This window comes from Pochonia chlamydosporia, chromosome 2 (genome assembly GCF_001653235.2).
Source record: "Pochonia chlamydosporia 170 chromosome 2, whole genome shotgun sequence".
Lineage (NCBI taxonomy): Eukaryota > Fungi > Ascomycota > Sordariomycetes > Hypocreales > Clavicipitaceae > Pochonia > Pochonia chlamydosporia.
In genome coordinates this window covers 1,727,933-1,754,754 of record NC_035791.1, presented here as the reverse complement: position 1 = coordinate 1,754,754, position 26,822 = coordinate 1,727,933, and the positions used below count along the sequence as shown (strand labels likewise).

Sequence of the window (26,822 nt, the reverse complement as noted above, 5' to 3'; positions counted from 1 at the left end):
GCAATGAAACGGAAGCGAAGTTGATGTTGTGAAACTAGTCCTCCGTACAGTACAGTACTGCATCATCAGTGACAACCCGACCACTGAGAATATGGAGAAAGTACTCCGTCCTGCAAAGTCTACTCACACACGCGGATAAGTCAGCTAGTCTCACTGGAAGATCACTTTAGCAGTCAGCAGAAGGCTGTGTTGTGCATGCCACGGCCATCAAATAACATGAACCAACGGGCAAATGTGGACAAGCTGAAGCACCAACACTTGGTCACATCCACCCCCAGACCGGAGCTAATGGAAACTACAATGGAGACACCAAGAGTCAAATTCGACCAAATGCTGCATGTAAGTGCCTGCAGTAGTCGGAGCGGGCACCAAGCAAAACAGCCACATCAAGTGGCCCAAAGAAATATCACAGTCAACAGTCTTGGTTTCCAAGAGCACGTTGTGCAATCCATGGCCGAAATGCGCCGACAACCCCGCCCACGAGCATCTTGTTTGACCAAGCCATTTGTCGCAGTGCGGCGATGAGCAACTGGAAAAGGGAAAAGGGCTTGTCATGATGCGTTCATCTTTACAGAAGAGGGATAAATTATATGGTGCCGTGAGAGACCGGAAGTGAACAAGTGGGACGAATGGAAGCATTTGTGATGAACAACTCTGGAAGTCAGTGGTGTGTGGTACCTCCGTTCTTGCATGTACGTACATCTGCGTGTGGCTGCGAAACGGATCGTGCGTTGATACCAGACAAGTCGGAACGACGGGACAGATACGGAACTCGCTCATGTACTGCGTACGAACTTGAGATAATCTTCAGGCAAAAGCCCGTGACACATCCGACTGTAAGATAGCAATATCTGCACACTTGGTTGGGGGGCGATACACATACAATACGGGTGGGATGGGTGGTGAAGACGCATGTTGGCATGGCCGTGAGATGGGAAAAGGACCAAAAAATGCGACTTTGAGCCAGTTGGGCTTATCGGGCGCATGTCACAAGATGCTTGGATTGCACGTCGTGTCCAATAAGCTGCGTCACCATGGCTGACGGTTCCGGAATGGGCTCTGAAGTGTTGATATTAACACGCCTCTCTTCTGAGTGCTCATGCACGCCCCATCCATCTCGTTGTCGCGACACTCGCCAAAGGCAGCAGAGGGCATGAAGGAAGGAGGGCAGCAACAGTAGCCAACGGCTGTCGCACTGGACGGCCATCCCGACCGACGAGACAAGAGGGTGTGGACGCAACAATCCAAGCGTTGACTGGCGTTCCGTTCTGTCGCGACAGCCCCCATCCATGCTCATTCATGTCTGGTGTCAGCGGAAGGAAACAGCAGCCTGGGGTACCTCCTGCGTACTCGTCTGTTGTATTCCTGGTGTACGGAAGTTGTTCCAGTACCTTGGTCTGGGGTAAGTCGGTACTTGGGCGGTGCTGCAATGCCTGTGACAGACACGAGAACTGGCGAGGTACTCGGTACTCGGCCACCTGTACTCCTTTCCTCCGTCCGGTACCTTTGCGCGTCGCTCTTGTCTGGTGCGGCCATTGTCGCCTTGGTAATGCAAAGGTATTGGGTACTCCGTATTGCTGCCAGACCAGAGTGCGAATGAAGGGGGAAGAGCGCAAATGCGCAAGAGGCGTGTGCCATTTGCGCTTGTGCCTGCTTGCGCGCTCTGTCTCTGTTACCATTTGATGGCCAAGTCAAATCAAGTCAAGTCACGTCAAGAACAACCTGAGCCTGGTTCGGCCTGCCTGCCTGCCATGCAATGCCATGCCATGCCAGTCGATTCCATTCATTACTTCTGCCCATCCATCCATCCTTCGCATCGCGTCTCCCTTCCCTCCCCTTCTTCCTCTCCAAAGCAACAACAAAGACCAAATACCGACTACACGATTTATATCGAGAGTCCACTGTCACAGTCCAAGGTGATCACGCCAGCTCTGCCAGCATAGCCCCTATTGCTTTGTCCTGCCAGAAGACAGCACATAAGCCGTTCGTTCCCGTGCTCAAACGGCTTTCATACGTCAGGTACGTACCAGTTGACCCTTGCCTGTCTGGCTTTGGCTTTGGCTCTCTGTCTGCATTGCGCACCTTCCTTCCTTCCGGCGTCGCTCCTGCCTGCGCGGCCCGACTGCATGCACTTTGGCTGCTGTTGCTTCTGTGGTGACTCAACCTCCACGACGGCTTCCGGCTTCCAGCTTCCATTTTCTTTCTTTGTTTGTCACAGAATCTCTTTTCTTAGCATCTGCCCCGTCTGGTCGACTTTTTTGCACTCTATTTTTGGCGAGCGCACGTGTGCCTGGGCGCGTCAGTACATCTCAAAAACCGTCTACAATATACTGACTCCTTCTTCTTGGCCATATCAACAGACACCGTTCTGAAGTCGAAATCGCAACAAAAAAGTCGATAACATGGCTTCCCTGGCATCAGCTGCTCGTGATATCCCCCTGGCCTCCCCGAACCGAGACAACTTAACTGTTGTAGCGGCGAGGAGTGACCCGGCGACTGTGGCACGATCTCATACCCTCCCTACTCCTCCCAACTCCATATCTCCCGCTTTACCAGCTCACGGTTTGAAGGCGCAACTGCAAAAGGCCAAGCTTGAGCCCATCGACTCAGACTTGGATCTGCATGATAACGCAAGCAACCACGGGCGGTCGCTATCTCCAGCTGCCCTGGAATCAGCAGGCGCCATCACTGCGCCCATGTTGGCCAAATACCATTTACCAGAGATTCTGCTCAACCACGGACCTCTGGCTATACGGCACATCATGGGCTATTTGACGACGTCGGTACCAGGCTTCTCGGGTATTCCCCCGACAAAGGCACGGAGACTAGTTGTGGGCGCGTTGGAGGGCCGAGGAGGAGAAGGAGGAGGCGTGGAAGGTGACGTGGAGTTTGAAAAGGTAGGCTGGGGACGGTGGGATGCGAAGCGACGAGGTATGGCAGGCCGTGACCGTCAAGGAACGCCGCCGTCCTCCTACGGTTCTGCGATTCCCATCTCCAAGGCCGGTGGCAGGGGAGCAAGGGGTTCGATGGCTGACGAAGCCTTCCACTTCTCCCACGATGACAACGACATTCATATGATGATGGAGACAGAGGCCGACAAGATGTCCATGGACGGTTCGGCATCGGCTTCCTGCTCCGAAGCACCAGACGATGATGTTGTCATGAACGATGATCCGGAGGATGTTACGGACGACGAGGATTGGGCCGCAATGGGTGCCGCTGCACTCAGGGCCGATTCCTACCCCAACATGGCTGCTGCTCAGTCAAATGGGAACATGCGCTCCCCAAACTTCCCTCCGGTTGGTGGATTGCGAACGTTCTCGGTCAGCTCGGGAATGGCGCGACCACCGCAACCAACAAATCTCGATCTTTCCGCGTTAGCTTGCGCATCGGATGCGCAGGAACGTGAGGCCGTCGAGGCTCTTCTACGACTTGGTTCTGTATAATACCTACTGCATAACAACGGCGTTTCAAAGTATGGCATGGAGCTTTTCTTTTTCGATTTCTCTCTTCATCCCCTGGGGTTACACCCGCGATGAGTTGGTTCACAGATGGCTAGTTCGCAGGCGGGCTGACAATGTGTCATGGGTGTGACAGAGGCGGCGTCCTCTACCAAGAGTGTTTACTGTTTCAAGCAAACAAGACACCGCACTCCATATTCTATATTGGCGGTTTTTTACCTTTTTTTCGCACCTATTTTGCCTCGAGGATTTCCCCAGTTTTGAGCGGCACAAGATGGCAGACGTTTTCCGTCAGGTTGAGTATGGTTGATCCCTGCAACTCTGGCTGATTGATTGTCTCTCGCCGCTTGAATGATGTCAGGTACATCTCTGCCCTTGGTTGGGCAAGACAAGTTGCTACCTGACGGGGATTCTGGGTTTACTCATTCACGGCCAATTTCCTCGCTCACCCCCCTTTTTCTAACCACATACTTCATGCACATACAAACTATCTCACATTTGACCTGAGACTCTGGCTACAAGTTTCAACAAACACGAGCTGGAGACAATGGGTCATTTGTTTCCCTATCGAAAACGAAGCACATGTCCTTGATGGAAGATGATTTTTGCGCTTTGGACGTTTTTACTAGCTATTATTTTGCAACACTTCTCCACTACTCTAATCGGTTTTTGTCGAAAACCAACATTTAGGAGGATAAAATTAAGCATTACCACATCTTTATCTAGAAATGGATGACAGGTAATGAACGGATGGATCATATGGGTTTTGTTCTGCGCTCACTTCATCGTGGAAGGGTTGATGACAGGCAGGCCATGGGTTAGGACATTGATATAGCGGGCAACGGCCGAGTCTTGAACGAGAAGACGGCCAGGACAATGATGGATACCCAAGATAGAAGAAAAGATTTTGGGTTGATGGGACTCTAGGTAGCTTCCAAGTTCTTTTAACGATTAGAGCTTTAAAGTAATGGAAGTTTGAACTTGCCCACCCCATATTTCATTTGCTGATTTCGTGTGCTTGAAGCAAGTGGTTGCGTTCTCATGCAGTATGTCCCGACTTAATCGACATGCCCAACACGACTGTACATGGCCCTCCGGGACAGGAATATTGCCACTGATGAATGCCGATACGGTATCAATATATGATTTCCGATGCCATTGAATATCGTATTACAGCTTTGTCATGTTTCTAGAATGAGGCAAGACTTTATGATGTAGGGTAAGTTGGGTATGGCAGTGTCCCAAATCCAATTTCAACCATACTGCAGGGCATCGGATTCTAGACTCTGAAATTCAAGGATCCCATCACTTCTGTTTCCGAGATTGAAGGGCACAAAACGTACATGGAGCATGTACTGGGCTTTTGCACAGAGTACAAGAATAAATCCATGCGTGTAGCGAACAAAGCAAGCTAGAATAAACCAGGGAGTAAGACACTGCCAAACCATGCCAAGTAGCGTTGAGTTCCGGCGACGTGTATTGCATTGGTGCTGCGTAGGAACAGAATATATTGATACACTATGTTGCTTGAATATAGAATAATATTGGTCGGTATAGTTTCCAAGGCGAGACAGTTTATCGGACGTTTGTTGATCTGATGCCCGATTGTATGTTGTGGCCCCTTTTCCCCTGACACTGAACGTGTGGAGGGTATGAAGTCCAACCTGCAGTTTGAGTGGTCGTAACAACTCTATCAATCTGGGCACATTGTGAAATGATTTGATTATTTTTGGTCTAAAGTGTATGTTAAGATCACATTATGATTTACCCGTTTTGCGGGTGGGTTAGTGCTGTGCTTCGCTGGATTTTGTTGATTCCTGGTTGGTTATGGTGGGATAGAGATGGCGTGTACAGATGTGGGATGCTGGTTTCATATGTTTTGTGTTTGCAGTTACTTTGTGTGTTAATTTCATTGCATGGCGTATGAATACCCATGTGAGTTTTGGGTTGGCGATGGTTGATAGGTGTTGTGGATAGTTCTTCGAGATGGCTAATAACCTATACTTCCATTATACGGGTCTTGTCCTGATGTGTACCTAAGTTGACGTTGGGTATTGTCATATCGAAAACGGGTGTGCAGGACGAAGCTCATATGCATGTGCGTTGAGTAGGGACATTGCGACTCAAGCAGGCGGACTTGAACTTGTAAGACAATACTTATAACTGAAAGTCTGCGAGCTGGGGTTATCTGGGACCGTCTCAGGCTGATGGAATGGAAGCGCTTCTGATGGAAAGACAGGACAGAGAGGCAATAAGTTGAATGACAGGTTAGTATTAGCAATATGAAGTACGGAACAGTGATTGTGCCATCGTACGCGGTGCTGTCATGATCACTTCACATCGAGCCAAGCGGATGAGGAACTTGGTAACGTTATTTCAAATGAATGCAACATTTCACGCAGGACGGACCATCATCACTATTGCACCTGTTCATGTGTTTGCCAAGTTGATGCCAAGTGACACACTAGTTACCATGTGCGAGGCGGTGGCTATGAACAAACTTCATACAACTTGGACAAGATCTACTGGCGGGAGACATGTGTCCCGGCTCCTCATGCTGGATTTGTTGTGTATACGATGTGTATACGACGGTGGTTAGTGCGCCATTTGACAATGCGTTGATTGAGACTATCGTCTCAAGGTGGGAGGAGACACTTTAAGAATAGATTGGAAGTTGCTCTGGAGTTCACCATCCAAATTCACACGTTTGCTTGGCGTTCTTGGTTCTCTGGGCATCTTGGGGTTGAGCTGTCTGACGAAACACCGAGGTCTTGGAGCTTCGTGAGGACCCAGGAGCGAACCTGGGGAGGTGCCCTATAATCGAGATGTAGCGAAAAACAAACTTGGCTGGCAACTTCTTGGCCGATTGTAATACACTTTGCGTCACGATTTTCGTGCAATAAAGAGCAATATAATATGGAGAAATATCCTTGGCATGAAGGCGGACATGTTCTCAGCTGTCGACAATTGGTCGCTGGCACAGTACGGAGCACTTGGGCTCTTGATCTCATGTGAACTTCTTCCAACATGCGACGGAACAAGGGCAGTGATAATATCGCAACTTCGGGTAAAATTGTTCATGGGCACCGATACTCTTTGTTGTGCCCTTCCGATGCATGCCGGACAAGCTGAAAGGCAGCATGATGTGATTTGCCAGCTACATTGCTGCAAGGCGCATCATTTTCCTGGCACTGGAAAGCTTGTGTATACAAGCTTACTTTCTCCACAGGGATTCTCTTCCAGTCCTTGGCTTGCACTGCCCGTCTGGGTCGTCATCCACGAGGTCTTGGCGGCTGGGCAACCGGGGTGGTTTGGGTGGGCGGGCAAAGGTGACTGGCGAGAGTGGTGCAAGTATTGGCCGTCGGTTGTGTCGGTTGTGTCAGTCCTGTCTGTGATCGGAAGGAATTGTGGGTTGTCCTTGGCCCCTGGTGACAAGACGACAAGGTGTGGTATACCTAGGAGTCAAGGTTGAAGAGTGGCTGCGTCAAAAAGAGCAAGACGAGTTTTGCGGAGATCTTGGCAACGCTTGGCGAGGTGGCACTCTTGGCTCGCAGCTGGGCTATCTGGCTTGGCATAGCCTTGGTATTGCTTGGCGCCTGGGCAGGCTAACAGCAATATTGATCGCATTCTTGCAACACTGTTCCTGTTCCGTGCTTGCTTGGCCAGTTGGCCGTCGCTCAAGTCGTCCTGTACCTTTGGGCATGGTATTTGATATATGTACGGAACGAGGCAATTAGCTCAAAGTACCTGGCTTTCCAGCTGGCGCCATGCAAAGCCATAAGGCCTAAGAGCTTGTTTATTCACTTGCCGACAAGGGCGGATGGCGAATCCCAGCCCTTACTTGATATCTGTCCTTTTTTTCCTTTTCTAGAATCCCAGAAGTGCAGAAAATGTCGCCGACCTGGGCACACGTGGTCCTTTGCTTGATGTAATTCTCCATCAGTTGGTCAAATTACTCCGTGGTTTAGCGAGCTCGGTGGATGTCATGTTGATGCCCTTGCTCCAATTGCACCAACAATTAGCTATTAATAACGGCCATGGCTGGATGTGGCTGCTACTTTAGTCCGTGAGCTTAATCACAAAATGAAACGAGGCGACACCACTGTATTCTCCTGGCGCACAGCTGGCCCTGACACTGATGGTCCAGAACGTCTTCAGATCAAGCTTTGTCAACCTACCTGCCGCATTTGGCCCCAGAAGCCAAGACCTTGGCGGATAACACTGGTGGTGATGGACGATCTGTGCGGTTTAAGATGGCTCGGCGATTTACATCACACGCGCAGGTTTTTGCGGAGTTGGCCCAAGGAATCCGATGAAAATATCAACTGCGTCAATGTTGTTCTGCGACGACGGGCAGAGAGCAAAACTGCCTGCCTGCTTCCTTAGGACGTGCTGGGCCACTGCTGTGGAGTTTGAGCGCAGTATTCCTGCAGAGGAAGAGACATTTCGTCCTGGTTCAGCCGGAGCATCCGGAGTCGGGCTGAAGCTGGTGGGTAAGACAGATTGACGAGACGAGAGACATGGTATTGATTCCTTGCCCATCGAAAACCACAGCTGGAAGCAAGCACCCTTACCCTTGTAAGGAGCCCGCGGAAGCCAGGACATTGGTGACGATTCTCGTTATATTTGTCCCGATTGAGTAGTATGTGTGCGAGACCCTGAATATGGAGGGTGGAAGCCACCGCCACGAACGGAAAGCGAGTTGGTGCAAAGAGGAAGCAAATGAACCTTATTTGCATATCAATCAGATGGCCGGGAAACGGGGCGAAATTAGTTAATTGACCTGCGCCTGACACCCGAGTTCTTGTCGACGAGAGGGAAACCGACACCATCGACCATCGACCATCGACCACCGAATCATTCCACGTCGCAAGCAATGTATGGGTGGTCGGCGGAAGTGCGGAATGCTTAGCTGGCGGGAAGCTTGATTGCCGCACATGAGATGTCTCAGGTAAAGACTTGGAGAAGACGTTGTCGCATTCTTTCCAGCTATATTTAGTGTCTGTAGTGGCTGAATAGAGATTACTGAGCTGGTGGGATAGAAAGTGCGTACTAATGCTCCATAGTGCATTAGATCGTAGCGTAGGTAAAAACGGTGGGTTAGCGGCATGTTTGGGTCAGGTAATGCATGACTGGGTAACGTTATTCCCACGATGCGTGTTCGGAATTTGTTCACCAGGGTCAGATTAGATGGTGTGTATTGCATCCCCATGTCGTTGTCTGCAGACGCGGTGGTCAAATGTATGCTGTGGGAAACCGGTTGACAAGTCGGCTTGGCTTCCCGTACCAATAAATGAGCAGCATCGGTTTTCAACACAGACAGGCCAGGCATGGACAACGACCGACTTGGCGACTGTCGTGAGACCGTGGAGCTACCAGGATAGAAGGAATTGATGGAAGGTGATGCAATGCAGTATGGAGTGCCTGGCTGTGTTCGTCCACTGATGTCCGGAAGTTGGCGACAGTTGACCCCCCCATGGTTACATCTTTGTGTCCTTCACGGTACCGTTCCGCGGACTTTGCGTACTGTAAGGATGGTGGCGCAGGTATGTTGAAATAAGGTGGTGTGGAAGCAATCTGTTCCTTTCTTCCTCTTCTGCCCATCCATCCATCGTCTGTTGGACACGGGAACTGTATTGCTGTCAGGTTGTGCTGTCACCCAACACCAGCTCTGAGGACGACTCGATCAATGGCATGATGGAGTCCCACATTCAGGAGTCAAGTCCAGGACACGGCAGTTGTATATCTGAATCTGGTCAAAGTGCCACGACTCCGTCCGTGTGTTGAAGCGACAAAGTCTGGATTGTTACAGTATGCGACGACGGGGGGCCACGCAATGTGCAATCTGGGGTCGTCGTGTCGTGTCTGGCCTACCTAGGTACCTTGGAAGTCAGCCCATGCTCACTCAACCAGCTGCGTGTCTGCCACAGGACTGACTGACTGACTGACTGACTGACTGACTGACTGACTGACTGAGTGCTCGTAATAAAACGTCACTTGCGGCCTTCTGTCGTCTGGTCGTTTGTCCACGCTGTTACGAAGCACCAGCTCTGGGGTCTGGCTACGGTCTGCTGGGCTGCTGGGCTGCTGGGATCCGCCTGATAAAACATTGACCAGACCAGACCAGGCCAGACTCGATGGGATTGATGCACTCACTCGCAGTTGGGCATAGCATCAAGTGGAGGCGACTGCCAATTGAAAAGTGGTGATGGCACTGATGGGCCAAGTGCCCAGACTTTGCCAAGACTTGGCGTTTCTTGGCAAAGCGCACTCCGCCGCCAATCTTGGCGTTCATTCGTTAGTCGGTACCTTGTTCATTATGTGGATCCTTGCAAGTCAAAAGTATCACCCATCTCGGGTACCCCGGAGTGTTTGCCAAGAAACGCCAAGAATTTCCGCTCGCCCTTTCTCGTCTGCCCAGACTTCTGTGAGAGTGTAAAGGGAGCCAACGCCCCAGAAACCTTCGATGAGCGAAGCAGCCTTTCTCTCCCCCAGCCCAGACAACGTTTCTTAAAGGCACAACATCTTGCAACGGTTTTTTCTTCTGTCAAACCAAACCACAGATTATCCAAAAATCTCGCTTTTTGACACTGCTAGCGAGTTGCAAACCTTTTGGAAACACGCGGCCCTTTCTCTCTTACCACTCTCGGAAGAAATCTTACTCAGGCCGCTTCTGGCGCTCTGATACTCCACAATGGCGTCGCAAATGTCGGATGCTGCCCAGGTTTCGGCTTCGTCAACCTCGAGCAACGGAAGTGACTCCAAGTCCAACACGCCTGCGCCTTCAGCCTCTACTTCCAGTACCTCTCAGCACAGCTCAGCCGAGGACAACCTGACGTGTCGCTGGAACTCTTGCAACCAGAAGTTTTCCAGTCCCGATACTCTTTATGTAAGTGCGAGCTTTCCGCCATGCATAGAGACCCGTCTTTTCGTCCCTGCATATCCGTCTCCATGTAACGGCGAATGTTCTTGTATCAAGACGGATGCGCGCTCCCAATGATTGTTTACCATTTCTACCGCCTCGTCTGCACTCAAACTGACATGCCTACCAGGAACACATCTGTGAACGCCATGTTGGCCGCAAGAGCACCAACAACTTGAACCTCACATGCCAGTGGAACTCTTGTCGCACAACTACTGTCAAGCGTGACCACATTACCTCTCACATCAGGGTTCACGTTCCTCTCAAGCCTCACAAGTGTGAATTCTGCGGCAAGAGCTTCAAGCGCCCTCAGGATCTGAAGAAGCACGTAAAGACCCACGCTGATGACTCTGTGCTATCTCGCCCCGGCCAGGATCACCAGGGTCTCAACTACAGAACTCAAGGGTCCAAAGGTACGCTTCACATCTCACTACGATGTTCCTCTCCACCGCCATGACCTGTATGCTAACTCGAGAACGTAGCACCAAGCTATTATGATCACAACGGCCAAATTCGCTCCGGTGGCTTTTCGCACCATCAAGGCCATGGCTACTACGCGCCTCAACCTTCAACTGGTTATGGCCTGTATTTCAACCAGCCTCCCATGAACACGCCCCGTGCTGAGCACATTGGTTACAGTGCTTCCGCTGCTGGTGGTGGTTATGATCGCAAGCGAGCCTACGACATGGTCGACGACTTCTTCGGCAACGCTAAGCGTCGCCAGATCGACCCATCCTCGTATGCCCAGATTGGACGATCTCTCATGCCTCTCCACGGTTCCCTCTCTATTCCTAACGGCCCCATGACTGCCACCGAACAGTACATGCCTCAACCAGCACCCGCCATGGTCCACGGCGGCCCTGCGCCGACGCAGAACCCGCTTGCTCAGCAGTATTACTTGCCTATGCCTAATGCCCGAACGCAGAAGGATCTTGTACAGCTCGACAACCTCCTCGGCCAGATGCAGGATACCATCTACGAGAACGCCAGCCATGCCACCGCCGGTGTCCACGTCCATAACGGCGGCGAGAATCACGGTTTCGGCGGTTACCGACACAGCCATTCGCCTACTGTGCTCCAGCGTGGATCTCCTACTCACCTCCCCGTGTCGGCTGACGGCTATCACCCAGTCTCTGCTGCTAACATGGCCTCGCCTCTTACTGCCATTTCGTCGACTGGCACTCCCGCAGTAACACCACCTTCGAGCTCCATGTCCTACACCTCGGGTCACTCGCCTAGCCCATCTGCCTCGTCCGGGCTCTCTCCTCAGTCTCGCCACAGCAGCACAACCACTTCGTCTGTCATGTACCCAACTCTCCCTACCAGTCTTCCCGCTGTCAGCCAGGGATTCAGTTCCACCACGGCTGCCCTCGGTCCCAGCTTTGACAGCAGCGAGCGTCGCCGATACTCTGGTGGTATGCTTCAGAAGGCTCGAACGATTCCTCCTATTCGCCCTGCAGAGGAGACGAGTGGTCGCACTACGCCCAAGGCCAGCGAATCCGCTCTTTCTGTTGGGTCTCCATCGTCTGAGTCGGACAGCAGTGAGGCCAGGGAGCGCGAGGAGAACTATGACCGTTGGTTGGAGAATATGCGTGTCATCGAGACCCTGCGGGAGTACGTCCGCAGTCGCCTGGAGCGAAAGGACTTTGTCGGCGAAGTCGAGGCCGAGGCTTCCCGAAGAGATGGCGATGCCATGGATGTGGATATCAAGAGTCCTGCGAGACAGCCTATCGGTCTACGTGACGGCGGCTCTTCGCTGTATCCCCGTCTGCCGGTTCCCGGTTCTTAATGAGCACATTGCATTAAGTCGGTTGCTTAGTGTGGCAGTGGGTCGAATTTGATATTTTTCTTGTTGCATACTCTTTTTTGTTTGGTTTCCTCTATCTCTCTGCGCATCTACTAAGATGTCGCAACGGCCATGTACATTAAAATGCGCCTTCTCAATGACACATTATGACTTGTTTTTCGGTTTTGGAAAAATTGGGACAGATAGTTTCTTATGGCGTGTATGGAATCGAATGACAATTTGGTGCATTAGTTAGGATTGAAATCAAGCTTACTTGTGTACATCTGACATGCAATGAACAGCACACACACAGTCTTGTTGTAAGTACCGTGACGTTTTGGTCTCGTAATTGTCGATTATCCTGCCGCAGTTGGTTGCCCATCAAAGTGGCAACATGGGCCGAGAAGCAAGCCAACGGAATGTCATGCAGCAAAGTTCTCGATCGCGATTATATTTAGCAACACGATGCGACATGGCCGAACATTTGCTCCTGCAAACGAACGCCATTCAAGCCTCCTTTTTGAACCGTCTTCATAATTCCCGTGTTGGCACGGACTGAAGTTGAAAAGAGAAAAAAGCCCTGGCAATATGTCAGAACACGAAATCTCTCGTAAGAGTTTACCATTTCTGCAACGAAAATGACCCATACACAACATAAGGATCTTGACAAAAGGTCGCAAGAAAAGAGATTTTAAAGAGACTTCACAGCACCATGAGCCTAGAATTACGTCGGTCCGTAAATTTTCTTGGTTGACACGGCACGGCTTTTGACGGCTATGAATATCTGGGTATACTGAATGGGGCTCGGCCAGCTTGACATATGCAAGTCGACGGTAACGGCAATGCATCGCAGCCACGGCATACGCATCGAACAGGAGATTTTTCATCGCGAGTAAGCTTAACTACCTGCAAGAATCCCAGAACACTCAACACACTGACCATACAGAATTCGCGGTTGTGAGCCGTGCAGCAAAAAAAAAAAAAGGTCCCGAGGGTCCGACTAAGGATTTCGCACAAGTTCAGAGCTAGGCACATGCAGGACCCTACCTTACCCAGTGCACCCTGTCTATAACGCGCCATGCAATGAATCTGGATCTTGCAGTGAAGGAAGAAAATTTCTTTTTTCCCTTTGGATGAACGAATGCAAATGTGGTGTGAGGGCACGATGGGCGAAGGAATACCACATGCGAGTGGCGAGGCGCAAGTTGGGACCGAAAGAGAGTCGTGAGAGCAAAGAACTTTTGCTAGGTCTGCCGAGCCGTTGTTGCATGGTTAGGTGGTTGATTTATTGGTTCACGATGGGTTGAAGGAAGCAAAGTTTGTCCATACGGATTGTGTGGCGTGGGCGAGGCATTGGGGGAAAAAACTGTTGAAGTCTTGGAGGAGCGTTTGTGTCTGAGCCGAGACAAACAAGGTCAGTCAGTCGATGATGCGTTGGAATGAAGCTTGCTAACCGTGTATGTAGCAGAGTCAAGGAAGGAGCCGTGAGATCCAGAAAAAGAAGCAGCGACTCGGAATGAACATAAAATGGGAGTGAATCCGCCTCGATTCTGGAATTTGTTTTTCGAGTATCCTCACCACCAACACTGTGATTCACAAACCCTTCTACCTTGTCTCACTCACCTTGAAGAGTATATTTGTGACAGCCTTCCTGTTACTTGTACGCCCTTTTGTTTCTTCCCACAATCTTCAACGAGTCTACTATTCCGTCCTAGCAAAACGCCCTTTCACGACTTCAATCCTGTCCAACATGCGCGTCACTTCGATTGCTACCGGCATCTTTTGCCTCGTCTCCCTGGTTGTCGCTCAACCTCCTCCTGACTCACCTCCCGATGCGTGCTGCTGCTGCGACATTAGCAGAAACGTCATCAGCTGCAACAGGTCCATCATGAAGCAGGATTGTGTTTGCGCTGCTGTGGTGTGCCCTGCGAATGCACCAACCGTCTACGTTGATGGACCGCCTGCTCCTACTTCGAAGCCGACGAAACCAAAGACTCCTCCTGTCAAGCAGACTCCCGCTCCTGTTGTCAAAAAGAACGACATTGGCAACCCCGGAAACGCATGCTGCTGCTGCGATATTAGCAGGAATGTTATCAGCTGCACTCGCTCCATCAGCAAGGACCAGTGTTTCTGCGCAGCTGTCATGTGTCCCAGCGATGCGCCGACTGTTTGGGATGATGAGGTGAAGATTTCGAAGAAGGACCAAGTTCGTCCCCCTCCTTCTCTCCCCGTCGAGAAGCTTCCTCCTCCTCCGAATGGTCCTGTTGCCGGGAAGCCTACGCCCGTGGTTGTCACCGATGCTCCTCATGCTATTCCTTCCACCAAGGGCAAGCCTCCTGGTTTGAATGACCGACCTAAGAGATTCGTTACTGTCACAAAGCCTGCTCAGACGAAGCCCATGCCTCCTGGCTGTGTTATGCCGCCGTCTCCCACCGGCCGTCAAGTTCCTTGCTGCTGCTGCAACCCTGGCATCAACAAGATTGTGTGCGAGATGCGCGAGGAGGAAAACTGCATCTGTGCTCTGGTTGCGTGTCCCAAGGATGCTGAGACTACCTTTGTCAAGCGTCCTGTGTGCACCAACATCTAAGTTTACGGCTTCAGCAGGGCTAACTCCCCGTTTACGGCTACCAAAAGTATTGATTTGTATTGGCAAATAGAGAAAAGTATGGTTTTATTTTCTGACCAATGAAGAAATTGGTGGACAGTCGATTATTCTATGAAGCACGTCACAACGTATAACTAGCTTAATTTTTAAATCAGCTTTTCTTAATTGTACGTAATCAAATGGGCTTCTACATACTTGCGTTGTCCGAACTTGCTGTGGAATGTTCCCAATTATGAACACAATGTGTCTCACCTCTGCATCTCATTCCGAAGAGGTAACGAGCCACAAAAGTCCCTGACAGTTGACTACGCCGGTGTATTATGCAGGAGTGCATTCTGCAATGTATGATTCATCTTGATAAGTCTGTGTCAGCCCTCCCATTTGCCTTCCATCACTTTTCAACGCTGAGCTCAGAAACACTTAACAAACTCTCAAGTTTCGTATCAAATCACGAGGTACATCAAATCCAACATGCGGTTTCTGTGTGCCATGGCACTTGGTGTGCTCATGACGACGGTATCGGCTGCACCTTTGATTTTCTTCCCGTGCTGCTGCTGTGCGCCGAGGGTCAAAGAGCCTGTGTGTACGGTGGTTCTGATGGGGAAAGGGTGTGCTTGCTTGGCGGTTCTGTGTGATGATGGGCTTGTGATGTGAGCTGTGGAGGACAACAGGGATGTCAATGTTTTGACTTGGGATAGGGAGAGCTGCTTAGCTGGTTAGGTGGGAAGAGGGTGGTTAGGTGAAAATTGGTGGATTCCGGGTTAGGAGGTTTATGTTGCTGGAACTATGTGTTCTGCAAGGGTTTGGTGAGGTTTGATATGCTTCGCTCTTGGATGGATATGCTTGAGGAGGGAATACCGTCTGGCTAAAATGGAGGTTTAATTTCTAGTGGTTGCTATCTTCGTTACGGTCAGTTAATATGGATGGACTAGTGAAAGAAACTCTAACGGAAATCTTGGATTCAACAGCTGTTCTAACGTCTTTGCCCAGGTTACATCCGCTAACGTCAAACTAATCAAGTCTACCGAAGGACATGGCAATCCAAAATACCATGTAAACCAGCTCATTCACATCTCCCACCCCAACTATTAGCTCGACAGCATTTCTTGATTCAAGTTTCATCGCAAATCCTGCACCTAATTCAGCCCACTTAACCCAACCCACCCGCCAAGGCGACTTCGTACCTGGCACTATGACGCCCATGAGTGATGCGTCATTGACGTCACGCCCCAAAGATCGGCGATGGCATGTCACTCCTCCATGCAGGCAGCATCACCAACTTTTTTATTCCAACAAAATACCAATTCCACCCTTTCATTTCAAAATCAATACACTACGATTCTTCAGTATAATTCCTCACACAATTCAATTCAATTAATACGAAAAAAAAAAAAATGTCTAAAAAAGACAACCTCGATAAAATCCTAGGCCCCTCCGCCACCCGCGACGCCGTGCCGCAACCAAACCAAACCTACGTCATTCTCGAGCGCTCCTCCTCCGCGGCCATAGCCATTGTCGACGGCAAGCTCCGACTAGAAGAGGACCTCAGTCAAGCGGGGAACTGCTACTGGCGCAGCGTGGAGAAGGACGGCTGGATGGGCTTCTATGAGACGGAGCTGGAGCGGTTCCTGGGGCACGACTTTTGGTGGAACTTCACGGCGGAGGGTACGGAGCAAGGCGAGTATGGGAGCTTTGTGCCGAGGCGGCATCCTGATGGGGGGTATGTGTTGCTGGCGCCGAGGTTGGGGGGACTGCTGCAGGTTGTTGCTGGGAAGGATGGGGGTTTGAAGGCGGCGAAGGAGGGGGGAACGGCGTGGGAGTTTGTGAGGGTTGATGATGATGATGAGGAGGAGGATGAGGAAGATGAGGAGGAGGAAGAGGGTGATGAGGATGTTAATGGGGTGGAAGAGGTGGATGACGAGGAGGAGAAGAAGACGTCGTGAGGATGGGGGAAGCGGTTGTCTTTTGGTTTGATTTGGATGCGTGGTATAGGATGGTATGTCTTGTTGTTATGACTGTGTACGTTTTATGAGAGGAATCCTATGATTGTGATTCTTTGCGAGTTGAACGTTGTGTCGGTCCACTGTCACTATTGGCGACATGTGTTGTGAAGTTCCTATAGCGAATGTAAACCGTACATTTTCTAACTCTATACACATTCCATGTTCGATATTATGCCTATGAGAGTGTTCGGTTGGTCAGTAGTAGCCTTGTGACAAAACCGTCATAGCAAATTCTCACAGCCAGGGTGGTAGCATCAAGATGTTGTATGTTAACTAAGTGGATTGGATATCAAATATTCTCTGTTATCAGGTTGAATGTTGCCAGGAGAGTCGTCTCCTCGAGGATAACTTGTTTAGAAACGGCAACGGTTGACAAGTCCGCTCATCAAAGGTAATATCTGATGTTACTGGCCCCAAAGTTCAAACAAGCCTCAAGTAGAAGATATTGGTAGGGTCATTGGGTTCGGCTTGGTAGATGGTATCCCTGTTATTCCCCTAGCAATCATATCTCGCTTAAAGCGACCTATTTCTTGAAAGTTAGACGGCAGATATGGATAGCAGTCGTCTAGATTTCGCGTCAAATTTCAGTTGGAAACTTCGCTGCTAACACGCATTTCAACTAAATACTAAATGACGCCATGGCCTCTATAATTGGCAATTTGAGAAGAGATGTACCTGGCAGTTAACTTCCAGTCATTTAATCTAGCTTATCAGTGCTGTGGTATACAAGGAGCACAAGGAGCTGCAAAACAAGCGTAGATACTGCTTGAGACTTGCAAGATGATCGTGTCAACCATTCAAATCTACTGGAGCGGTACCAACCCTTCAATGTCTAGTTGAACATGATGCCTCATGCTGTTTCTCGAGGCAGTCTGTGGCTAAGCTTGACTGCTTCATGCTTAGAATGCAGGATGTTCCTCTTCGTAAACTCGGGTATGGTGGATGTAATATCTGTCACCTCCCACTCCGGCCCTGACTGTGCCGAGGAATTTCAGCCTGTCAAGAGCAGCAGCGGGTTCTTGTTTCTGCAGTCAAACGACAATTGTTACCAACATTTCCAAATGGATCTGTGCGATACCCTAAGTTATCAGAGTGTTGGAGCAATTAATCATCGTACACAATGGTTGAGCATTGCGTGTCGCATGACGTGATACCGCTGCAGGAGTGTCTACCGCTGGAACATACGGGGTAAACAACTGCTATTTCGTCTCCCACGTAATAGCCACTGACAGGTAATTAGTCGTGTTGGCCGAAACTCACAATACTGCTGATCAGGAGATGTATCACCTGAAATACTAGCTAGGGCTGACTTCGTCACCCTATCTGCATTGTCCAAACCTGGTGAGTACGATTCGAAAGTGCATAGACTGTCAAGTGTCGTTTTAAGCCAGGCCAGTCTTCCACTGTCCCTTGTCGCCTCGCTGTCCACACTCCAATCTTGACAAAGGCTCTGCTATGTACGGTCTGGGGCATTGCATACCGTCTTGTATAAGCATGGTAGACGGAATAATGTATCAATGATCGACTTCACATCCTGGCGATCCCCAAGTTCAGGTAAGCAAGCATGTTTTCAACTGGTAAATGCCACTATCCCAGAGAGGCACCTACATCAGCGTGAAGCTGGAGCTTCATGCTCAAAGTCTACCCATTTTGGCAATTTTCTGCGTTCGGTCAGCACTAATTGGCAGCCGACAGGCTGTGCCTTTGCGGGAACAATAAGCACAAGAGATGATTGCGTGCGCTAGCAAAAGTTTTGCCAAGTCAGTTGCCGAATCTTCGCAATTTGGACAGAAGGGCCTTTTGAGTTAGGCAGATATGAGGTACTGCAATTCGAGATTCCTGGGGGCTTGGCCAGTGTCGTTCAAAGCATGGAATAGAAAGCAGCATTTCAAGATACTACTCGCCATGCCGTATCTGATTCGTGCGAAATAAGACGTCGTGTTTGTGCGGCCATCCAATCCTCCGCTCGCGTAGCAGTATCTGACACGATGTTGCCGATTTTGGCACATCATTTGAGAAGAACTGGTCCAGCGTTTCCGTTCGATGACCGGATCAAAGTCCGCCACAGGGACAGCACCTTGATAGGATTACCAATCTTAAGTCACGCCAACGTTATCCTTTCATGACATTCTGCTGGCTTCATTCATTAGCCTTGTTGGCTTAGCGGATCCAAGAAAAACAAACCGGCGTCTGCCTGGCATAATTAGCCCTCATCTCGGAGACGACTACCGTAAGCAGAGGTGCTGATAGTGGCCAAATGCAGGGTGACAGCAGCACAAAGCATGCGAGACTAAACTAGGTTCAACGGTCTACTGCGACTTGTCACCTTGTGAACACATGTGGAGAACATGTTGTCCAAGATGATGTGATATCTGCTGTCGAGCGACAAATTTCACTGTAACAATGCATCAAAGACACCGCCAAATGCAGCCTCATGGTCAAGATGAGGATCTGCCAGTCACGACTCGTGCCTCATAGCAGCCGAATGGATCTGGGTCATTGCTGACGGGCCGAGGTCCCGGCCAAGAGTACAGGACAACAGTGGGCCAACATTAGAGTGCCTGTTGCGCAACCAAAACGACGTGTCGAAAAAACAAAAAGGTTTCAAAGACTGGAAGTCGTAAATGAGGAGAAAGCAGATCTCACGGCTCTCGGGATCACCAAGAATAAAAATGTCACATTCGCTTGGACCCGAATGACGGGCAACGACATCAGAAGGATTCTAGCTGAACCGAGAGGCTGCTGAAGATGTCACTTTGCATCAAACTGTGACCCAACGAGAGGATGTACTGGCACGGAAACAGAGCTTTCCGAGCTCCGCAACAGTCAGTACAGTAAGTACTCTGATGAAACCGGACCAGGGTCGTGCAAAGGGTAGACTCGGTGCGGAGTCTTGCTGGGATAAAACTTGGCTCCCTTCAGTCGATGCGGTTGGTTAAATTCGTGCTCAATTTCAAGAAGCGATGCGTCGTGTGAAGAACCTAATCGAGGAACAGGTTGTTTGAAATCAAGATGTCCAACAGACCCTGGCCTCGCCTCGGCACTCGCTGATTCAAAAGGGAAATTCGTACAACATGTTTTGTGACCGCCAATTGGTACATGTAGCTGTTTGGCCCCGAGTTCGTCTGCGACTCGACATCTTGGGACGCTGTGAGACCGGCTGAGACAAATTTGAGATTGAAATGGATGTCTGATAATCATATGACGATACGAGATTAAGCTCTCTTGGCAAGTTAGGACACACCTGCTGCTTACACTCTGACATGAAAGATCATGTTGCTTTAGGTCTGGTTGCAAAACCCCCTACGTTTCTGGCACTCATCGACTTTGTTTTGCTGTTCATCTCAGGCTACTGCGGACAGGGCAGGGCCTCAACCCGGGGGTCCTCATCAGGCGCCAAGTACTGCCAAGATGGGAACGTTTTTCGCATCCAGGCCATGCGAGCGCTCAATATTCCGCTTGGAATACAAGTTGCAGGACTGGGCTCATGTGGCCGAACTGATGAGGTGTGGAAGCTCCACCCCCGAACGCTGACGGCAGGGCTATCCTTGTCGTCCGATTGCCGAAGTTTCTCTGTGCATATCTTTGGTCTTGCTTCTTGTTGCACAAAGTGATGCTGGTGGAGGTCATTTTTGGCAACAGGGTTGAGGACATGTGTGTCCTGACTGTCCTTCCGAACTCCGCTACTTTGGATATCCATTCGGTTGTTGCTTTGCTTTTGGTTGAGTAAGACTGCGTCTGACGTCGGGTGACAAGAGGTCTACCTTTGGCTGGTCATAAGCAATATTGGAGGCTGAGATGGGGTGTTCTAAGTGCCTGTTGGCACAGGGCACAGGGCGTGCATGTCTCGCCCTCACCAGATGAGTGTATTTTTTGCGAGGCCTTCAAGGGAGACATCATCCCGCATCCAACAGCATAACACATTGATCTGCTGCAAGACAAGTGAAAGCCGACTGGTCCGACGACGGCCAAGCTGCATCAGGCATGCAACATCGAATTGAGGAGCGAAACAAGCTGTTGAGGTCAAGGGGAAACGAAGTGTACGAGGTGGACCTGCCCTTACCTTCGCTGGATGAAATGTGTGCTGGGCCTACGGAGTGCATGAAATGCATTTTTATCCCATGCTTCCACAGTAGCCGTCTTCAACCCATAAGAGCAGTGGCGTTATTACTGATCACCTTCGTAGGCCCATCGTAACCAACTCTGCGAAAGTGATTGATGAAATCTTCGTTGAAGAAAAATGGAGACCCTCGGCGGTCCATTGACCCGTAGACCGAATGGTTTGCAAAGTAAGAGTTATCAACCAAGTGAGCATATTACCGCAAGGCAGGGCCAATATACCTACGTACAAAATCAAGTAAAATTTTTATTGATCCTCGAGCCTCAAACTCCGCTAATGATACTATATCACTAGCGGAGAATGTGCCAGCTAAGGAACGGAGCTGCCAAGATGAGAGTGGCCGTGAGGGGACTCTTGCTCCAAGTGCCAATAAGGGACCTTGCCGGCGGCGGTTTTGGGTGTGGACGAAGCTCAATAATGTGGCAGCTGAATCAACCAGTAGACCCTGGCAAGGAGTCACACTGTCCACCAGACATGTCGTAAAATGCATGGGAAAACTTCCGAAGCTTCGCCGGCCGTCGCTTTGGCAAACGCCTCGAATGGACCCTGTAGAATTTCAACACGACTCCTCCGTGCCTTCCGTTGATAGTCCACTCCTTGTTCCGCGAATTTGGCGACGGTGCCTACGAAGTCCCGTAGTGTCCCATCATGGGTGTCCACAATGAATTACCCATGGCTCCGCCACCACAGGCTTTTGTGCTGGAATAATAGCTCAATGGGTTAACGGCAATGGCGACGGCAGCAGGGTCGAAACACGTTTTATTGCTGGTTGCAGGCCACGAGATATGACGCCTTGTCGATCAGCGCTGCATGGGTCGGTCTTGGGTCACTATGCCGTCCATCAGTGACCAGCTTGGGAAATGGATGGACGAGACAGTGTCCCATGCTGGGTAAAGTTTGGAGTTTACTTACCTTGGTACCTGGTGGATAGGTCTCCCTCTCTGGTATCAGTTTCTGGGGATTGTGCAGTCTCATACGGCCAAATTCCACCATCAGGTCCATGGCGGGGTGTGGAACCGCAATGATGGGTGCAATGGTTGCATATGAACAGAAATCATGGTGAGATTGCAGAGGCTAGGATTAGGAATGTGGATTTGGATATTCTCATGATGCATCATTGACATAAAGCGGTCAATGTATTGTTTCGGAGCTCAACACCGCCCGAGCCGTGATGAGTGAGTAGAGCCAGCTGAAGTCCAATGGTGAGTGACTGAGGACAGGCGGTTTCAACCCAGCCTCAAGTTCAAGCGAGACAGACTACAGGAAGGCGCAACCAACCCGACATTTGGACATCGGGGCAGATCGACGTTGCTGAAATGTGAACACATAATCATGGCATGGAGCAAGGACACGGATGATTGACGGATCCGAACGGGACTGTCTGCAGAGTCTGCACCCATTGCACGCACTTGGGTGCTGGTTGGTTGTTGGTTCTAGAAGGCGCGACCCTCGTCGGGTAAGGCTGGGAAGGAATGGTTAGACATTGCATGGTTGCGCTTTCCTTTTTAATGTAACTGCGACTCTGTACGGAGTAGTAGATGCGAATGGTTCTTGAGTGCCAAGCATCATTCACTCCTTACCCAAGGTAGGTAGACATATCTCTGTCTTCCTCTTGTTCCATCAATATTGACGCTGCGATAATCCATCTGATACCTGGCAGCGGACCTCTTATCGCCGATTCTCTCGACCGTTGGCCACCAAGGAAATTCGTGCTTACAACCGACCCCGCAATTCGCCATTCGTCGTCAAGCCCGGACAGATCAGATTGTGTTGGCTGCGTTTTGCGGCCTCGTGGTTGATCAGCCTGGAAGACTTCCGTCAGCTTGTTACACCCCCGTACGATGGAGTACACCTTGTGCTGATTCTTCCGTTAAGCTTCGAAAAGCGCCCCCATCCTTCTTGTTGGGTAAATAAAGTGGTAGCTCCACCAACTGTGCTGAGGGCCATTCTCGCTTCTGTCCCCCGTGTCTGCTCCAATCGTTGTCATGGACTCAATGCTGTTTCTGCCAATCACCCGGACCACAGAGACGGAAACAAGGTCACAAGCTCCTCGAGTCCAACAATATTGAAACATCTGCCCCAGTTTCCAGGTTACCTGACCTTGGACCCTCCCGCGCACTTGGCGCGGCATGCAATGTCAAGACTGTCCCCTTTGGCTGTTGCCACAAACAGCCTCGAGCCACTGTTGGGAACCATTGAACCATTCAGCGCTTCAGCGACAGCCAGTCCCCTCCTGCCTCCCGCTTGAACTAGCGGTTAGTTGCAGGAGAAATCACAAAATCAGCACTGTTGTACCACCAGGTTCGGCACCCTCGGGCGACAGCCGGGCCTGGCCCCATTTACGACATCCAAACAGACGTCGCAGCGACGGCCGAGACAAGCCACAAGACCCAGCCGGGCTCAACCACCCTGTTCCACCGTCTCTTGCGCTGGCCTGGTGCTTGAGCTTCCCAGGCAAGCCAAACTAAACCAGCTCGTCTCAAGCCAGGAGCGCCGCAGACGGGTAGCGTTAGGGTGAGAAACCAAGGCCTGGAAGCCAGAGTCAGAAGGCTGCCCGTCGCACTGTCACAGCCCCCCGGCGGGCTGGATTTTCTCAGGCCAACGAGACGTCGTCTTGTTTGTTTCTTGTCAAACTCTAGACACAACCCTGTCTGGACTTGCTTGGCTTCTTCTCTCCTCCTTTCCCCTCTAGTCCCAACCCGGATTGCGCCTTACGACGACCAAACATCGCCAGTCTTCATCCATCATCGTGTCGCTTCCATTTGTTTGACGCCGTCGGGTTTCCTCATGCCTCACTTCGTGCGCTTCATCCATCCAGCGCTCGACTTCGTCTCAGTACATGGATCCGCCGCCGGCCCCCGACGCTGATGGGCAGGCGGCTCCCACGACAGCGTCTGCCTCTCCAGCACCGTCAGGCATTGTTCCAGCCCCTTCTCCTCCAACGAAACGACGTCGAACCGCTCCAATTCTGAGTGATTGCTGTCGCACTTGTAGGCTGAGAAAGGTACAGATTTATGACCCATTGCCCTGACATGTCCGTCGTGGTGTTTTTCGCTTCACATTACGCCACCTCATGTGAGGCGCTCAATCTCAGGCATTTGTGCCATTACCTAAAGTCCGAGGGCCTTGTACGAGGAGATATCTGTTCGATTTTTGCTTTCCCACGAGTTTTTGCTCTCATAAAACTCAGTTATTAGCATGTGTATCAAAACTCTAATGCTGACAAATGTGATATCAATAGGTAAAATGTTCTGGCAATCCGGGTGAAGGTCCATGCACAAATTGCGCGAGGCTAGAATTGACCTGCAATTTTGCCACCGCCGAAGAGGATGAGGATGCTACAAGTCAGTATTCGTCCCAGAAATTCTGAATTGACAGGTGTTACGTTCATTCGGATGACGTCTCGTCAAATAGCACCCGCCAAAGCTAATCTCATCGATAGTCTCAAGAACGACACCATCACACAGTCACACAGAGGCCGGTACTTTGCGAAAAAGAGCACAAAGAGCCTGCAGCCAATGCCATTCTCACAAGACGAAATGTTCAGGTGATTTGCCCAGATGCAAGAGATGCGAGGCTGGCGGCTTGCCCTGTGAGTACACGCCTGCAAAGCGACGATTCACCAATGTTCGGTTTCAAAGCGCAAGCAATGCCGGCGGCTCCAGCAACGCCAGCAATGCTGGTGAGGCAAGCCCGTCGATTGCAGGAAACGGCGCCAGGTCGGAGGCGGTTACTAGTCCCGCATCAAGCACCGGGAGCACCATTAACAACAATTTTGCCCTCATAACGGATGGGTCAAATCTGTCTTCCGAGTACGTTTTGTTCGCCTGCCACCCTCACATTTCAGCTAGCTGACCATCTTGAATTTAGGGACATGCTCGTACGTCGGGATATCCTCTTGCGGCATATGGACGCGTACATGGACAACATGTACTGGTTACCATGCCAAGGGTTCCTGCACCCGGAAACAACCTACAGAGAAATCCAAGAAGGCCATTTCGACCCCGTTGTGGCGGCTGCTGTATGTGGCATCACAGCAGTCTTTGTGAGCCCCAGTGACTCTGGTGGCGAATTCGGCATCAAATGCGCCGCACACGTCGAAATGTACCTGTTCACAAACATTTACAAGTTTTCCGACGACCTCTTGGTTCTTTTTGCACTAAGCATAACATTTAATCTCATTCGTGGAGAGTTTGCCAAAGTTTGGCAGTCCTTTGGGGTAGCATCGAGGTTAATGCTGGGTCTACGAGTTAATTGGGATGTACTACCCCGAAACCAAACGTTTGCTCAACAAGAGTGCCTTCGACGGATTGCCTGGCAGTTATTCTACCTTGATCGCATGCTTGCTGGTGGATACGAAGAATACATATCCTGTCGTGCTGAAAACATGAAGATTGCCCTGCCCTGCTCGGAGGCTTCGTTTCGAGAAAATCGTCCAATCAACGCCGAAAAATTGTACGACAAACCGGGCAACCATCCCAGCACCATCAATATGCATGCATATCAACTTCGTCTCATTGATTTGCGCCACCGCATTCAAGTGTAAGTCATTTTGTTATCAGCGCTCATATGTGATGAGGAAACTAATCCATATCTAGAACTACAAAGCGGCTTTGCAGCTCCAGCTCTCCAGCACAACCACAGCTCGATGCGTCCAAAGTAATGGCGGATATTAATAGGCTACAAAACGAACTGACTCGATTCCACATGTCGCTGCCGCCTGAGCTTCTACTAAGCGATCAAACGGTTGCCAAGTACATGGCCTCCTCCGAGCGAGCTGGCTATGTGTTTCTGCACACGCATCTGGCTGTAAGCCATATTGACTTATACCGATTCTCTTTACCGGGACAGAGGGACAAAGTGTCGACAGATATTCTTCGCAAGCTCCCACGGGAGTTTATAGCCCGATCACAAAAGCAGGTCGTTGCCCATGCAATGTGCCTTGGACGATTTTGCGATGCGATTCAGAACGAGGTGGACCAGTTGGGCGACACCGGAAAACTTGAGCTAGCTGGCGACTACTCAACGTTCCAAATGTCAACGCACTGCGTTCGCGTGCTACTGTTAGCTCTGCAGTATGAGCTGTACCGAGACATCACTGAAGTTACCACAGCGCCTCTGTGGCGAAGTGTTGAAGTTGACGAAGCACATATTCGATTCCTTATTGACTCCGTCCAGAGAGTCACTCGGCCCTGGTGCGAAATTTTGAACGTCGCACAACAGGCAGTACGTTTTGCAATCCTCAGGTTGACCCATTGGTGCATCCCACTAACCACATCTGGCACGTAGTACGATCACAATGCGGCACTCGTTGAGGATTTCAACAAAACTCGCAAGGTGGCCGACCAGAGAGCTGCCGAAAGTATGTTTGGTTCTAGATCCGAAGGCTCAAGTCGCCTGCCAGGACCCGATGCAATCCTCGAGAGTATAGCCATTGGCAGCCTGGAAGGCGACCCGAGACGGATATCCTCGCACAGCCCTTCCGATTCGACACGGTGGATTCGAGCACATCCGTCACCTCCCGGACCAACTATGTTTGCACCACAGATCAACAGAGCTGGAGCAGCCGGGGCAGACACCGAGGAAAGCGCTCCAGGGATCCCCCTATTCCTTGCCCAAGCCAGGAATAAAGCCGGAAATGTTACACAAGTACCACTTATGTACGATGCGGACAGCTCTTTGATGCCGATGGGAGACCTGGATGCTGTGCTCCCAGACCCAAACCCGCTTATGAATGTTGAGGGAATACCGATGGTAGGGTTACCACCCGGTGACCCGTCCATGTTTCAACAACCGATACCGCAGCCCAGCCCGGGCTTCCTAATGGCCCAGCAAAGCATTTTTGGCGGCGATGCTTTTGTTGACCACTATATGAACCGGCAGCACGGTCACGGTGATTATTCACATCCTCCTGGTGGCTACTAG

At 50.6% G+C, this 26,822-nt stretch overlaps 9 protein-coding genes across 9 annotated transcripts; 7 read left to right on the top strand and 2 right to left on the bottom strand.

The window, feature by feature from the left end:
• Positions 1-195: 195 nt before the first annotated feature.
• Positions 196-525, top strand: VFPPC_17584 (hypothetical protein; the record flags this gene model as incomplete). Its single annotated transcript, XM_022429280.1, has 1 exon — positions 196-525. The coding sequence occupies one exon, from the start codon at positions 196-198 to the stop codon at positions 523-525; it is 330 nt and encodes a 109-aa protein (XP_022285693.1).
• Positions 526-1,920: 1,395 nt separating this feature from the next.
• On the bottom strand, positions 1,921-2,196 carry VFPPC_15545 (hypothetical protein; the record flags this gene model as incomplete). The annotated part of the gene is made up of 1 exon (XM_018293298.1): positions 1,921-2,196. One exon carries the CDS (start codon positions 2,194-2,196, stop codon positions 1,921-1,923), a length of 276 nt encoding a protein of 91 aa, XP_018146690.1.
• Positions 2,197-2,402: 206 nt separating this feature from the next.
• Positions 2,403-3,446, top strand: VFPPC_13311 (Sin3 binding protein; the record flags this gene model as incomplete). Its single annotated transcript, XM_018291088.1, has 1 exon — positions 2,403-3,446. The coding sequence occupies one exon, from the start codon at positions 2,403-2,405 to the stop codon at positions 3,444-3,446; it is 1,044 nt and encodes a 347-aa protein (XP_018146689.1).
• Positions 3,447-10,155: 6,709 nt separating this feature from the next.
• On the top strand, positions 10,156-12,172 carry VFPPC_02667 (pH-response transcription factor; the record flags this gene model as incomplete). Its single annotated transcript, XM_018282279.1, has 3 exons — positions 10,156-10,350; positions 10,514-10,796; positions 10,866-12,172. The coding sequence occupies 3 exons, from the start codon at positions 10,156-10,158 to the stop codon at positions 12,170-12,172; spliced, it is 1,785 nt and encodes a 594-aa protein (XP_018146686.1).
• Positions 12,173-13,302: 1,130 nt separating this feature from the next.
• Positions 13,303-13,476, top strand: VFPPC_15542 (hypothetical protein; the record flags this gene model as incomplete). Its single annotated transcript, XM_018293295.1, has 1 exon — positions 13,303-13,476. The coding sequence occupies one exon, from the start codon at positions 13,303-13,305 to the stop codon at positions 13,474-13,476; it is 174 nt and encodes a 57-aa protein (XP_018146685.1).
• A 443-nt stretch (positions 13,477-13,919) lies between these two features.
• On the top strand, positions 13,920-14,756 carry VFPPC_13310 (hypothetical protein; the record flags this gene model as incomplete). Its single annotated transcript, XM_018291087.1, has 1 exon — positions 13,920-14,756. The coding sequence occupies one exon, from the start codon at positions 13,920-13,922 to the stop codon at positions 14,754-14,756; it is 837 nt and encodes a 278-aa protein (XP_018146684.1).
• A 1,412-nt stretch (positions 14,757-16,168) lies between these two features.
• VFPPC_02666 (nucleoplasmin domain-containing protein) lies at positions 16,169-16,717 on the top strand (the record flags this gene model as incomplete). Its single annotated transcript, XM_018282278.1, has 1 exon — positions 16,169-16,717. One exon carries the CDS (start codon positions 16,169-16,171, stop codon positions 16,715-16,717), a length of 549 nt encoding a protein of 182 aa, XP_018146683.1.
• A 1,865-nt stretch (positions 16,718-18,582) lies between these two features.
• On the bottom strand, positions 18,583-18,789 carry VFPPC_15541 (hypothetical protein; the record flags this gene model as incomplete). The annotated part of the gene is made up of 1 exon (XM_018293294.1): positions 18,583-18,789. The coding sequence occupies one exon, from the start codon at positions 18,787-18,789 to the stop codon at positions 18,583-18,585; it is 207 nt and encodes a 68-aa protein (XP_018146682.1).
• A 5,140-nt stretch (positions 18,790-23,929) lies between these two features.
• On the top strand, positions 23,930-26,822 carry VFPPC_02665 (fungal transcriptional regulatory protein; the record flags this gene model as incomplete). The annotated part of the gene is made up of 7 exons (XM_022428288.1): positions 23,930-24,025; positions 24,139-24,241; positions 24,340-24,378; positions 24,445-24,709; positions 24,768-25,439; positions 25,496-26,123; positions 26,187-26,822. The coding sequence occupies 7 exons, from the start codon at positions 23,930-23,932 to the stop codon at positions 26,820-26,822; spliced, it is 2,439 nt and encodes an 812-aa protein (XP_022284561.1).